The following is a 15,961-nucleotide window of genomic DNA, read 5'->3' as shown; positions in this document are numbered from 1 at the left end:
TGGCACCGCACACAAATCGCATGTGATTTGCACTGGAATGCGGTGCGGTTCCTGTGCAAATCACATGCGACATACTGCACAAGTGTGAACCTGGGCTAAAGGAGATCGTACAATCAGATTGTACAATGTGTGGCCAGCATAACCCATAGGAGTCTGACAGTAACCAAATAAACAAATCATTCCCCCAGCAAATTTCCCTCATGATTTTATTTGTTGTCATCTGTTCATGTACAATAAAGTTTGACGGGAAAAAAAGTGATTTCACTTCTGACCACGCCCAGTCACTGGAAAGGAGAAGCAGGTGGAGTGGCAGTATGTCCGCCAGTCTGCGGGATGATTTGCACCAATACCTCCAGGAGCTGGGCATCCAGCCAGTGTGTGTGGAGCACCCTGAGGTGGGTGAGGAGGGCAGAGTGTCACCCTTCGGGGGGCGGGGCCGCTTCTTCTGAGGGAATGGCAGCCTGTATGGGGTGCCACGTGTTCTCCCCGGGACTGACCAATAGATGGCGCTGTAGAGACAACCATGTAAACCTGGTCACGTGTAATCCAGAGGAGAAAAAAAAAAAAGTGAAAGTTAACCCCTTTAGTACCAACTTCCATATATCTCTTCATTACCTAATTATTATTATTATTATCATTATTATATCACCATAATTATTATTATTATTATTATTCTGATTATATTATCATTATTATATCACCATTATTATTATTATTATTATTCTGATTATATTATCATTATTATATCACCATTATTATTATTATCCTGATTATATTATCATTATTATATCACCATTATTATTATTATCCTGATTATATTATCATTATTATATCACCATTATTATTATTATCCTGATTATATTATCATTATTATATCACCATAATTATTATTATTATTATTATGATTATATTATCATTATTATATCACCATTATTATTATTATCCTGATTATATTATCATTATTATATCACCATTATTATTATTATTATTATCCTGATTATATTATCATTATTATATCACCATAATTATTATTATTATTATTATCCTGATTATATTATTATTATTATATCACCATTATTATAATCCTGATTATATTATCATTATTATATCACCATTATTATTATTATTAGCCTGATTATATTATCATTATTATATCACCATAATTATTATTATCATGATTATATTATCATTATTATATCACCATAATTATTATTATTATCCTGATTATATTATCATTATTATATCACCATAATTATTATTATTATCCTGATTATATTATCATTACTATATCACCATTATTATTATTATTATCCTGATTATATTATCATTATTATATCACCATAATTATTATTATTATTATTATTATCCTGATTATATTATCATTATTATATCACCATTATTATTATTATTAGCCTGATTATATTATCATTATTATATCACCATAATTATTATTATCCTGATTATATTATCATTATTATATCACCATTATTTTATTATTATCATGATTATATTATCATTATTATATCACCATTATTATCATCCTGATTATATTATCATTATTATATCACCATTATTATTATTATTTTAATATTTTATTTAATTTGACCATATAACCAGGTGAATAATATATCTTACAGCAATCCGCTTTTAATCTGTCTACCCATATATATATCAAGTATATACTTCTTTCAGAATTCGACCCGTGAATGGCCGGCTTAAGGCATGGTCTAATACTTTCCTCTGCACACATTTCAGCAATCTTTACTTTGCAGCCCTGCTGAGAGCCACACGACTTTAGTTTAAACCACCACTGAAAGAGAGCTCAATTCGTGGTAAAAAAAGACGTATATTTAATTTGGGTGCAGCGTTGCATGACTGCGCAATTGTCAGTTAAAGTAACGCAGCGGTGTAGCGAAAAAGCTTGCCTGGTCAGAAGGGGGGGGGGGGTAAATCTTCAGGAGGGCAAGTGGTTAATAATAAATGCACATAAGTGGCAGCAAAGTCCATATAGCATTCACATGTGCAGTCCAAAGACAAACAAACAAAACCAGCGCTCAAATCTTTATGCAGACTAAAAGGAATTCAGAATGCCAAACGGGGAGGTGCTGCCCTTCAAAGATCGGGAAATCTGGACACTGACAGACAAAAGCAGACAAGGGCGCACTCTCATCGTGCATTGCCGTGGTACACCACGTATGTATTAGCTCTGAGGAAGGGGGTTCGTCTCCTGAAATGCGTCAGCTTATCCTTATTAAGGGCACAGCATTGCATTGACTGCCATTGCAGACTGCATATTCTGCTTTCAATTTTCCTTTGGTTTGTAAGTATACATTTATTTGTTTACACAATATATACATGGTGTACCACGGTAATGCACGATGGGAGTGCGCCCTTGTCTGCTTTTGTCTATTCACATATGCAGGTAGAAGTTGGTGCATAAAGAAAAAAGCCCGATCCAAAGAGAAGACCATCACCCTCCACCCAAAGAACTGGCCTCTTACCAGAAGGCCAAAGGCCAAAATTATTATTATTATTATACAGTATTTATAAAGCGCCAATTGTTCGCTCAGCGCTGTACATTACAAAGGGGGACAGAACATGTGACAGAACAATAACAATACAATGCAAAACATGAGGGGATCGAGGGCCCTGCTCCTTGGAGCTTACAATCTAGGAGGGAGGGGATGGTGGCACAGGAGGAGATAGCTGTGGGGGATGGAGTGGTAGGAAGAGTAGAGGAGGTCGGCAAGTTAGCAGGGGGTGGGGTAGGCTTCCCTGAAGAGATGGGTTTTCAGGGTGCACCTAAAGGAGAGGAGAGTAGGTGATAATCTGATGGGTTGGGGCAGGGAGTTCCAGAGGATGGGTGACACCCTAGAGAAGTCCTGGAGGCGGGCATGGGAGGAGGAGACCAGGGAACTAGAGAGAAGGAGGTCTTGTGAGGAGCGGAGTGTGCGTGCTGGGCGGTAATTGGATATTAGGTCAGTGATGTAGTTCGGGGCAGTATGGTGGACGGCTTTGTACGTCAGTGTTAGGATTTTGAATTTGATCCATTGTGCAATCGGAAGCCAGTGGAGGGATTAGCAGAGGGGGGTGGCGGAGATGGAGCGGTTGGAAAGGTGAATGAGTCCGTATTCAGGATGGACTGAAGCGGGGATAGCCAGCGGCGAGGCAGGCCAGTGAGGAGGGAGTTGCAGTAGTCGAGTCGTGATATGATGAGGGAGTGGATGAGCTGTTTAGTGGTTTCTGGGGTTAGGAACGTGCAGATTTTGGCGATGTTGCGGAGGTGGAGTCTGCACAGTATATTATATCCAACTGATACAGCACCATGTCTTCAGTGCAGACTGCTCCCGGTATGATCACAGACACTTCTCCAAGTTATAGATACTCTGAGTAGCAATCTTCCCATTGGGTGACACAACACCATAGAAAGAAAAAATGCCAGTTCATAGTGTAGTAGATAAATTCAACCAGGAAATTTATTAAAATGGCATTTACATAAACATCATCAAAAACAGCATGACATAATAAGTTTCAAACCAACAAGATGGCCACTGTCCTTCCGGAGCCGGACGACATCACACGGCGTGACTCCATCGTACGCGTTTCGTCATCAAAAGCTGTTGTCAGGGGCAAATGGATGATAGAAGTCAGCAGAGATAGAAATAGTTTCAGAGCTTCCTCTCAGATCTGGAGCAACTGCACTTGCAGGGCATAGTGTATTTGCTTTTAGTAAATCAACCCCATAGTGTGAGCTAGTGGTGCACCAAAATGAAAAATCTTGGACTGAAAATGAAACTTCAACATGCTTTTGGCCAAAAAACGAAACCAAAATGGACAGTTTTTAACCACTTGCCTATCGGCACTTTTACCCCCTTCCTGCCCAGACCAATTTTCAGCTTTCTGCACTGTCTCATTTTGAATGACAGTTGCGCGGTCATGCAACATTGTAGCCGTATGAAATTTTTATAATTTTTTTCACACACATAGAGCTTTCTTTTGGTGGTATTTACTCACCGCTGGGTGTTTTATTTTTTGCACTATAAGCAAAAAAAGAGCAAAAACATTTGAAAAAGTTTTGCATTTTGATGCTTTTTTTGGGTCACATGATCTATGAAAAATGCACCATAAATGTGGTAAAATTGCAGCAAAATCTCACCTTTTTTCCTTTCAGCAAAATGCCAATAACACTATTTTTGGCCGATACATTTCAGCTGCCAGTATATCGGTGCATCCCTAGTCTGAAGGTTTCTTTGCCCTGAAAGGGTAAAATACAGTGCCTTGAAAAAGTATTCATAGCACTTGAAAATTTCCACATTACTTCATGTTACAACCAAAAATCTAAATGTATTTTATTGGGATTTTATGTGATAGACCAGGGGTCTCCAAACTTTTCAAGCAAAGGGCCACTTTACTGTCCTTCAGACTTTAGGGGGGCCGGATTGTGTCCAGTGGGGATATTAAATGTCCCATGCTCATCATCGGTGAGAATAAACATGGCCTCAGGGTTGGTGGTCAGCAGGTTGAGGAATAGTGCCCTATCATTGGTGTCAGTGGGAGGAATAGTGCCCCATCATTGGTGTCAGTGGAAGGAATAGTGCCCCATCATTGGTGTCAGTGGAAGGAATAGTGCCCCATCATTGGTGTCAGTGGAAGGAATAGTGCCCCATCATTGGTATCAGTGGGAGGAATAGTGCCCCATCATTGGTGTCAGTGGGAGGAATAGCGCCCCATTATGGGTATCAGTGGAAGGAATAGTGCCTCATCATTGGTATCAGTGGGAGGAATAGTGCCCCATCATTGGTGTCAGTGGGAGGAATAGTGCTCCATCATTGGTGTCAGTGGGAGAAATAGTACCCCATCATTGATTCTAGTGGAAGGAATAGTGCCCCATCATTGGTATCAGTGGGAGGAATAGTGCCCCATCATTGGTATCGGTGGGAGGAATAGTGCCCCATCATTGGTATCAGTGGGAGGAATAGTGTCCCATCATTGGTATCGGTGAGAGGAATAGTGTCCCATCATTGGTATCAGTGGGAGGAATAGTGCCCCATCATTGGTGTCAGTGGGAGGAATAGTGCCCCATCATTGGTGTCAGTGGGAGGAATAGTGCCCCTTCATTGGTATTAGTGGGAGGAATAGTGCCCCATTATTGGTATCAGTGGGAGGAATAGTGTCCCATCATTGGTGTCTGTGGGAGGAATAGTGCCCCATCATTGATATCAGTGGGAGGAATAGTGCCCCATCATTGGTATCGGTGGGAGGAATAGTGCCCCATCATTGGTATTGGTGGGAGGAATAGTGCCACATCATTGGTATCAGTGAGAGGAATAGTGCCCCATCATTGGCATCAGTGGGAGGAATAGTACCCCATCATTGGTGTCAGTGGGAGGAATAGTGCCCCATCATTGGTGTCAGTGGGAGGAATAGTGCCCCATCATTGGTGTCAGTGGGAGGAATAGTGCCCCATCATTGGTATCAGTGGGAGGAATAGTGCCCATCGCTGGTGTCACTTGGGCCACAGTTTGGAGACCACTGTGATAGACCAACACAAAGTGGCACATAATTGTGAAGTGGAAGGAAAATGATAAATGGTTTTCAACATTTTTTACAAATACATCTGTTAAAAGTGTGTTGTGCATTTGTATTCAGCCCTCCTGCGTCAATACTTTGTAGGACCCCCTTTCACTGCAATTCCAGCTGCAAGTCTTTTTGGGGATGTCTCTACCAGCTTTGCACATCTAGAGAGGGACATTTCTGTCCATTCTTCCTTGCAAAATAGCACAAGCTCTGTCAGATTGGATGGAGAGTGTCTGTGAACAGTTATTTGCTACAGATTCTCCATTGGATTTAGGTCTGGACTTTGACTGGGCCATTCTAACACATGAATATACTTTGATCTAAACCATTCCATTGTAGCTCTGGCTGGATGTTTGGGGTCTTTTTCCTGCTGGAAGGTGAACCTCCGCCCCAGTCTCAAGTCCTTTGCAGACCCTAACAGGTTTTCTTCTAAGATTGCCCTGTATTTGGCTCCATCCATCTTCCCATCAATGCTGACCAGCTTCCCTGTCCCTGCTGAAGAAAAGAATCCCCACAACATGATTCTACCACCACCATGTTACATGGTGTGTTCAGGGTTATGTACAGTGTTAGTTTTCCGCCACACATAGCGTTTTGCTTTTAGGCCAAAAAGCTCAATTTTGGACTCATCTGACCAGAGCACCTTCTTCCACATGTTTGCTGTGTCCCCCACATGGTTTCTCACAAACTGCAAACGGGACTTCTTATGGCTTTCTTTCAACCCTGGCTTTCTTCTAGCCACTCTTCCATAAAGACCATATTTGTAGAGTGAACAACTGATAGTTGTCCTGTGGACAGATTCTCCCCCCTGAGCTGTGGATCTCTGCAGCTCCTCCAGAGTTACCATAGGCCTCTTGGCTAATTCTCTGATGAATGCTCTCCTTGCCCAGCCTGTTAGTTTAGGTGGATGGCCATGTCTTGGTAGGTTTGCAGTTGTGCCATACTCTTTCCATTTTCGGATGATGGATTAAACAGTGCTCCGTGAGATGTTCAAAGCTTGCGATATTTTTTTTATAACCTAATCCTGCTTTAAACTTCTCCACAAATTTATCCCTGACCTGTCTGGTTTGTTCCTTGGCCTTCATGATGCTGTTTGTTCACTAATGTTCTCTAACAAACCTCTGAGGGCTTCACAGAACAGCTGCATTTATACTGAGATTAAATTACACACAGGTGGACTCTATTTACTAATGAGGTGACTTCTGAAGGCAATTGGTTCCACTAGATTTTAGTTATGGGTATAAGAGTAAAGGATGATGAATACAAATGGACACCACACTTTTCAGACATTTATTTGTAAAAAAATTTTGAAGAACGTTTATCATTTTCATTCCACTTCACAATTATGTGACACTTTGTGTTGGTCTATCACATATATTCCCAATAAAATACATTTATGTTTTTGGTTGTAACATGACAAAATGTGGAAAATTTCAAGCGGTATGAATACTTTTTCAAGGCACTATAGGTCCACTTTAAAATGACCTGGTCATGTTCCTATTCTATATCCAACAAGCACCTACTTGTAAATAAGAGGGGGGTACTTACCCTTTCTGTTGTTGAACTTGGCTCTGTTCGTGAGAAATGTTCCCCAACGTCCACTGGGAAACTGACACTTACGGGAGTGTTGATCTCCATGGTCCCCCCACTACTAGTCCTGATGACCTCTACATAACTCAGGAGGAATCAGTGTGTGGGGGCACCGCAGGGATCAGCATTCCCAGAAACATCCGCATCCCAGCACACGGTGGAGGACCATTACTCACAAATGGAGCTGCACAGGCAGTGTGAAAGGTAAGTATTCCCTCTGTTCTTTACTGGATAGAGTTTAGGTATGTGACCGGGTTGCTCCAAGACTGTCCACAAGGATGAGCTTGGGTTTGTTCTGCCTGCAGCTCATTGGCCCACTCATGAAAACTGACTTCTAGGTTTGGAAGAAACCCAAACTCATCCTTTCTGGCTACATGCATTACCTCTGCACAATCTTCTCTATGTTCATTAAGAACAATGTGCCGCCATTCTGAACTAGGGTTCTTTCAGCCTTCCTGGCTGATCAGCCTCCCATTGGATGGTGCCTGCATACTTCTGGGGCCACTTAGCAGAGCCAGCCGCATGACACCAATGTTTTTTTTTAGATGTTTGTTAGAGGGGATATTCTGACCACAACTATAAGGAGGCATGTTTCCCACTGACCTCCAATAAGTTGATTTTAGCAGCGCTTCCTCTACAATAGGGGTCTCCAAACTTTCTTAACAAAGGGTCAGTTTACTGTTGTTCAGACTTTAGGGGGGCCGGACTGTGGCAAGTGGGAATAGACAATGCCTTGGTATCAGTGGAATTAAACAATGATTCAGGCATGGTTATCAGTAGGAGTAAGAAAATTACATAGTGCCTGTGGTCAGTAGGAAGAGAAATAGTGTCCCATCATTGCTTTCAGTGGAAGGAATAGTTCCCCATTGTTGGAGCCAATTGGAGAAATAGTGTCCCATTATTGGTGACAGTGGGAGGAATAGCGTCCCATTGTGTGTGTTAGTGAGAGGAATAGTTCCCCATTGTTGGAGCCAATTGGAGAAATAGTGCCCCATCATTGGTGTCAGTGGGAGGAATAGTTCCCCATCATTGGTGTCAGTGGAAGGAATAGTGCCCCATTGTTGGTGTCAGCAAGAAGAATAGTGGCACATTGTTGGTGTCAGTGTGAGAAATAGAAGGAGTAGTTCCGCATCGTTGGTGACTGTAAGAAGTATAGTGGCCCATTGTTGGTTTCAATGGAAGGAATAGTGCCCCACCATTGGTGTCAGTGGAAGGGATAGTGCCCCATCTTGGTGTAAGTGGGAGGAATAGTGCCCCATCATTGGTATCAGTGGAAGTTATTGTGCCCCATTATTGGTATCAGATAGGAGAATAGGGGCCCTATTGTTGGTGTCAGTGGAAGGAATAGTAACTCATATGAGTAGGAGGAATAGTAGCCCAAGGGACAGATAAAGGCAAACAAAGAGCAGCATCTGGGCCGCAGTTTGGAGATCCCAGCTCTATAATGTCGATAGAGAGAAAAATGTGGTGCAATAAGTGTACAATAATATGTACACAGATAAATTTGAGTTCAGCAACAAGTCCATAAGTCCAGTTGGAACATCCGGGGTGACTTCTTGCTGGCATCAGACACTTGGTGCAGCACCTCTTGAAGACACTGAAGTATACTGGATAACAGAATAGCAGAGAGGTGGACCCAGGTGCGTCGCTGTGCTGAGAACTGCCACCATAGGCCCTTATCTTTTAATAAGCTGGTGTTTTTAACTGTTATTGTGAGTTGCCATTTATCTTTTCACCACCTTTAAATGTGTTTATACTACACTTAGATCGTGCCCTCCTCTCTGCTAATCTGTTCCTTTACTACAGGCATCTCCAAACCTTCTGAACAAAGGGCCAGTTTACTGTCCTTGAGACTTTAGAGGGGCCAGACTGTGGCCAGTGGGATTAGAAAATGCAATTTTGTCGGAGAGAGCAAATTGGTTTTGGTGGAGGGAATAGTGCCCTATTGTTGATATCAGTGGAAGGAATGGTTTCCCGTTGTTGGTATTCAAGGTAAGAATGGTGCCCCATTGATGTCTATGGGAGGAATAGTGCCCCATCATTGGTGTCTGGTAGAGGAATGGTGCCCCATCGTTAGTGTCTGTAGGAGGAATGGTGCCCCATCATTGGCATCAGTAGGAGGAATGGTGCCCCATCATTGTCGTCTGTGGATGGAATGATACTCCATCATTGATGTCTGTGGGAGGAATGGTGCCCCATCATTGGTGTCTGTGAGAGGACTGGTGCCCCATCGTTAGTGTCTGTAGGAGGAATGGTGCCTCATCATTGGCATATGTGGAAGGAATGATACTCCATCATTGGTGTCTGTGGGTTGAATGATGCCCCATCATTTGTTTCAGTTCGAAGAATAGGATAGGATAATAGGATAAGGGCAAGCAAAGGGGCACATCTTCTCCGTGGGCCAACAGTTTGGAGACCACTGCTCTACAGCAGCCTTTCTCAATTTTTTTTATTATGGAGAAAACCTTTGAAATAACTTCCTAGTCTCACTGAACCCTTGCTAACAATTGCTGGACATTGGCGTGATGGTTAGAGGGAAGACTGCTACTTACCTTGGTGATCAATGGGAAAACACCCACCCATATAGAGCTGCCATTTGTGTTTTCACTACCAATTTATGTGTTTATACTACACTTAGATCATGCCCTCCTCTCTGCTAATCTGTCCCTTTACAACAGGGGTCTCCAAACTTTCTGTTGTTGAGGCATTAGAGGGGCCAGACTGTGGCTAGTGGGATTCTAAAATGCCGTTGTGTCTGTGAGAGCAAACAGTGCCCCATCATTGGTTTTAGTGAATGGAATAGTGACCTATTGTTGGTATCATTGGAAGGAATGGTGCCCCATTGTTGGTATCCAAGGTAGTAACGATACCCCATCGTTGCTGTCTGTGGGAGAAATGGTGCCCCATTGATTGGTGTATGTGGGAGGAATGACACCTCATCATTGGTGTCTGTGGGAGGAACAGTGACGCATCATTGGTGTCAGTAGGAGGAATAGTGCTTTAAGGGCCAGATAAGGGGAATCAAAGGGCCACATTCAGCCCGTGAGCCTCAGTTTGGAGACTACTGCTCTAAAACAGCCTTTCTCAACCTTTTTAATATGGAGGAACCCTTGAAATAACTTCCCAGTCTCATTGAACCCCTGCTAATAATTACAGGACATTGGCGTGATGATTAGAGGGAAGACTGCGCCTTACAATGGTGGTCAATGTGAAAACACCCATCCTTACAGATAGTTCAAGGATCTTTGGGTCAGCGGTAGCTTATGTGAGAGGAAGAAATGTCTCAATGTTCAAGGAACACCTAGCAACCTTGGGAGGAATCCTAGGGTTCCATTGAAACCTGGTTGAGAAAGGCTGTTCTAGACCTAAAAATTATTGCAAGGGTTCCTCTGTGGGGAGGTGACGTAGAGTGAAGGTCAGCATAAAGAATCCATTTTATTTGTATGAAGATAGGCCCTTTCATTATGTCAGTGGTAGACAAACTCCACACTCCAACTGTTGTGGAAATACAAGTCGCATGAGGCATTGGAAGACTAATGGCCACAGGTAGGGCTCCAAGAAACAGAGCCATGATTTGTAGTTTCACCATCAAGGCTGTCTATCCCTGCACTACATTGTTGGTACATCTAAAGGAGACTGTAACATGTGGACAGCCCATAAGTCTCTGGAATGATTATGACATGTCCTATGCTAACGCTCCCTACATTGGTGCTAAAAGAGTTCTTTCTTGCAGGTATTCACTGTGGAGGAAATGATGCCTCATGTGCAGCACTTGCCAGGTGCACACAGTAAAAACCTTTTCTTGAAAGACAAGAAGAAGAAAGGGCTCTGGCTGGTGACGGTTCTCCACGATAGGCAGGTCAACCTCAACGATCTGGCGAAGAAGCTGAACGTTGGCAGCGGGAATCTCCGCTTTGCAGATGAAGCTTCCATGATTGAGAAACTGAAAGTAGGCCAAGGCTGTGCCACTCCGCTTTCCCTCTTCTGTGATGTCAAAGGAGATGTCAAGTTTGTCCTGGATTCCAAATTTTTAGAAAGTGGTCACGAGAGAGTTTACTTCCATCCTATGACCAACTCGGCGACCATGGGCATCACCCCTGATGAATTTATGACCTTCTTGAAAAAGACTGGACATGATCCTATCGTAATACAGTTTGAGGACTAGAATAAAAGTACTCTGTTAATACTTATGTTATAGACTACGCAACACGGGAGAAAGGAGGAGAAAATAAACCGTGATAATGAAGATGGGAATCAGTATTATATTATGTTTCTTTAAAGAATTTCAAGTATGGATATTTTTACATAGTTGGACCAATGGAACAATGCATTTACCATGCAGGTGCCATTCAGAGAATTTTAAATTAATGCAAAGAATTCTGTGATTGGATGAGATGGAGACTGTGACATTACTGCCCCACCTCATCCAATCAGAGAATGCTTTGCGTTCATTGACAAATTCAAAGCGTGCCAAGCAGGCAAACTCCTGTGTTCTCAATGCAGCAGGGAAGTTGCGTGGCACAGGACCCGTAACCTAGCGGTACTCACCGTAGCAGCAGTGTCTATTTCAGTGATTTTCGGCTTCAAGAGGGAGACAACAGGTATGATATGATTGTGGTTACATTGGTCCAAGCTGGCCCAATGTAAATATGTAGAAACTGCCATAACTGAAGTTCTTTAAAGCTGAATGCCAAAAAAAATTGCTTTTAAAGTGGTTGTAAACCCTTGCATATACCCAGTAAAATGACTCGGATGATACAAAAGGATAAAGCAAATCCTCCTGCATAAGTTGTACCTGTTTATCTGCAGTCTTCTCTACATCCAAAGTGCTGAATTTTAAAGCTTGTCTGGGATTAAAAATAAAGGGAGTGGAGAGCTGATTGGAATGAAGGGACCCCCCCCCCCTCCAAACAGCACACAAGAACAGAGCTGAAGCTGTCAATCAGAGGATGTGTACTGGAGCTACATACCCTGTCACCTTTTTTTCTCTTGGTGTCAGGAAAACTTGTCAGACGAGACTCATGTGTTTAAATTTAAATCAGACAAGCACACACTATGTAGATATATGCTTTGTTCATATTTTATGTCTGAGGTTTACAACCACTTTAAGATCTGGTGTGGATTTTTAGGGGAACATTACTTTTTTTTTTTTTTTGCTGGAGGATCCCCTTAAAATCCATACCAGACTCAGCTTGCGTACTGTGGTGATAGAAATGTGTGGTGGGGAGTGAAGGGAGTGCAGCTGTTGAGGCGTGCAAGGGGCTATTTGGTGCGAGGAGGGCGCAGTTGTTGAACAGGAGGGGCTGGCAGAGGTGTGTGGGCAGTACAGTGATGGCGGAGGTATGCATGGGGGGCATTGGTGGAATTGGTGTGTGAAGTGATGGAAGATTCTCAAGCTTCAAGGTGGTTCACAGCGCTTCAATAAAACTTGTGAGTGATAGCTATAGACCACAGTTCCTCAGGGGAGGGTTCTTCTGACAAGGATTTAGATGACTCTAAATTAAAGTCTCTGCCACCAATACCAATGATGTACCAATCATCAAGGTTTTATTCTAGTATAACCCATTGCCATAGTCACCTGGAGACTGCCTACTCTAATGCCTTTCACCACACCTGACCTCTATGACAGCCCAGTGCGGTGGAACACGTTAGAGTAGGTGGTCTTCAGGCTATGGTTTATGCTAAAATGGGTAGACAACCTTTGAGAGGTGAGCTACCTGGACAACATGAAAGAGATCAAATATCACCGGGTTAGGCGCCTTTTTTTTTTTTTTTAAGAAATTAACTAGCAAGGCCTAAGTAAGGACAACTTAGCTTAGCCTACCTTAAAAGTAGTCCAAGTCAGTAGGGCAGTGGTTGGTGTCAGTAGAGCAGTAGAAAATGTCAGTAGGGCAGAGGTTGGTTTAATTAGAGCCGTGGGTGGTGCCAGTCAGGAGAGTTGTGGACGGTGTTGGGCAGTTGTTGTGCCAGAAGGGCAGTGGTTGGTGTCAGTAGAGCAGTGGACGGTGTCAGTAGGGCAGAGGTTGGTGTCAGTAGAGTAGTGGGCAGTGTCAGTCGAGCAATGGTTGGTGTCAGAAGGGCAGGTGTTGGTAGGGCAGTTGTTGATGTCAGTAGGGCAGTGGGCAGTGTCTGCAGAGCAGTGGATGGTGTCAGCACAGCAGTGGATGGTGTCAGCACAGCAGTGGATGGTGTCAGCAGGGCAGTGCACGGTGTCAGCAGGGCAGTGGATGGTGTGAGCAAGGCAATGAACTGTTTTAGCAGGGCAGTGGATGGTGTCAGCAGGGCAGAGGTTGGTGTCAGTAGTACAGTGAATTGTGTCTATAGGGCAGTGAATTGTGTAAGTAGGTTCAGAGGTTGGTGTCAATAGGGCAGAGGATGTTGTCAGTAGAGCAGTAGATGGTGTCAGTTGAGCAGTGGACGGTATCTGTAGGGCAGTGGACTGTGTCAGTATAATATTTTATGTCTAATTATATTTTATTGGCAATGCTGGGGGGTGGGGGGGGTTTAGGCAACAGAAGAAAGAGGAACCTTGTGAGGAGGGGCGGCGGGGTGGCATTTAGTGAGACTGATCAGCTGTATTTTCCTCTCTGCAGAAGGTGAATGCCAGTGGGAAAGAGAGGAGGAGAAGCAGGCATTCAGCTGCTGCAGGTAGGAAAATACAGGAAACCATTCCATTAAATGCCATCCCTGCCGCCCCTCCTTACCTGCCCACGATTGATGGGTTGCTAGAATAAAGCCTTGACTATTGGTATGTTATTGGTGTTTGGCGGTTCTGTTATTTCTTCATGATGTGTTTGGAACGTGGACACCTCCCTTTCAGCCCAGCATCCATGCTTTGGGAGATAGCTGGAGTAGAGGTGTGCAAGGGGATGCAGGAAAAATTCTGGATGGACCCTTTGCACACTGCTATACACACTTTCTGGCAAACATTGCAGAAAAACTGATTTTTCCTTCAAATACATTGCAATACATGTCTAAGCCGGCCAACTGCGTCAAAGTAATCCCTTTCTGGCCAGTCCTGCTCTATTCTGTAAAATGTAAAACACTTACTTGCTTATATCATACTTCAGTGGATATAGTGGGGTAAATGGACACAAATTGTAGGAGAGCTACAGGTTCAGGTTTGGTCACTTACCTCCACCATACAATAGAAATACGTATATATAGATATATGTACATGTGCTCAAATCCAGATAGCTTATACATATACATTATGACCACTGACAGGTAAAGTGAACAACATTGATTGTCTCATCACAATCACATCTGAAAGTGGGTGGGATATACAGTATTAGGAAGCAAGTGAACATGTTTGTCCTAGAAGTTGATATGTTGAAAGCAGGGAAATTGTGCAAGCGTAAGGATTTGAGCGACTTTGACAAAAGGGCAAATTGTAATGGTGGGACGATTGGATCAAAGCAACGCCAAAACTGCAGCTTTTGTGGGATGTTCCTGGTCTGCAGTGGTCAGGTCTGACTAAAAGTGGTTCAAGGAAGGAGAACTGGTGACAGGGTCATGGATGGTCAAGGCTCATTGACCCAGGTGGGGAGCAAAGGCAGGTCTGTGTATTCCAATCCCATAGAAGAGATGCTGTAGCTCAAATTGTTGAAAAAAAGTTAATGCTGGTTCAGATAAAAAGGTGTCAGAACCCACAGAGTTTGTTGTGTATGGGGCTGCACAGCTGCAGACTGGTCAGGGTACCCATGCTGACCCATGTCCACAGCCAAAAGTGCCTGCAATGGGCACGTGAGCATCAGAACTGGACTACAGAGCAATGGAAGGAAAGGGACTGTCTGATGAATTAAAGAATGGTTTGAGAAACACAACAGTGAGTTTGAGGTGTTGACTGCCTTCAAATTCTCCAGATCTTAGTCCATTCAAGCATTTTTGGGATGTGCTGGAAAAACAAGTCCAATCCATGAAGGAACCACCTCATCACTTACATGCTGTTAAAGGATCTGTTACTGATGACTTTGTGCAAATGCCACAGAATACCTTCAGAGGTCTAGTGGAGTCCATACCTTGACAGGTTATGGTACTAGATGCCACAGAATACCTTCAGAGGTCTAGTGGAGTCCATACCTTGCAAGGTTATGGTGAGTGGTTGTAATGTTATGGCTAATCAATGTACAGTATAGAACCCATCAGGTGCTGAAGGGGCGTGACCACATTTATACACTAAAACCTCAATTCTGCTATACACACTTTCTAGTAAACTTTGCATAAAAACAGATTTTTAGTTCACATACATTACAATACATGTTTAAGCCAGCCAACTGCATCAAAGTAATCCCTCTCTGGCCAGTCCCTACCCCACTCTACTCTGCAAAATACAAAATACTTACAATTTACAGCAGTCAGGATTATGTAATGTACCATGTAAATTACATATGCACGACTGCCATATTTAGTACACTGTGCTGAACCGTACGTACCCATTGTTGTTTTATGTTATATACTATATATATGGCTGTTGCACTTTACATTACATATACTTGACCACAGCACTTTGTACAGCGACCTATACATAGCATTTTCCTAACCACTGCATTCTGTATATTACATACTCCTGACCCTTGCAGTCTGTATGGGGAGTCAGCTACCCATCGATCATGATCTACCCATCAATATCAAAGGTAGATTGCATCCCTCAAGCTGCACACCAAGCAAATCTGTGCATCGGAAAGATAATAGCAGCCTCAGTCTATCTCCATCCCAGCCACACCACTGATGTGTTTCTCCCCGTTCACTGGGCTTAGTTATGGGAGGCCTCCATGTCTAAGCCCCGATTGCT

At 43.1% G+C, this 15,961-nt stretch overlaps 1 protein-coding gene across 1 annotated transcript; it reads left to right on the top strand.

The window, feature by feature from the left end:
- Positions 1 to 252: 252 nt before the first annotated feature.
- LOC149434234 (prolyl-tRNA synthetase associated domain-containing protein 1-like) lies at positions 253 to 11,413 on the top strand. The gene is made up of 2 exons (XM_089663916.1): positions 253 to 395; positions 10,901 to 11,413. Exons 1-2 carry the CDS (start codon positions 315 to 317, stop codon positions 11,330 to 11,332), a joined length of 513 nt encoding a protein of 170 aa, XP_089520042.1. The 5' UTR covers positions 253 to 314; the 3' UTR covers positions 11,333 to 11,413.
- The last annotated feature ends 4,548 nt before the right edge of the window (positions 11,414 to 15,961 follow it).

This window comes from Staurois parvus, unplaced genomic scaffold (assembly GCF_062004578.1).
Source record: "Staurois parvus isolate SC_StPar_1 unplaced genomic scaffold, SC_StPar_1.0 ptg001798l, whole genome shotgun sequence".
In the NCBI taxonomy this organism is placed as follows: domain Eukaryota; kingdom Metazoa; phylum Chordata; class Amphibia; order Anura; family Ranidae; genus Staurois; species Staurois parvus.
Note: the sequence above shows the minus strand (reverse complement) of the source record. Positions and strands in the feature narration are given on the sequence as shown.

Bases quoted from the DNA above. Each gene is read 5' to 3' on its own strand.
- LOC149434234 (XM_089663916.1), top strand. From the start codon at position 315: ATGTCCGCCAGTCTGCGGGATGATTTGCACCAATACCTCCAGGAGCTG. The intron at 396-10,900 runs GTGGGTGAGGAG...TCTTTCTTGCAG, and splicing joins TGTGTGTGGAGCACCCTGAG to GTATTCACTGTGGAGGAAAT.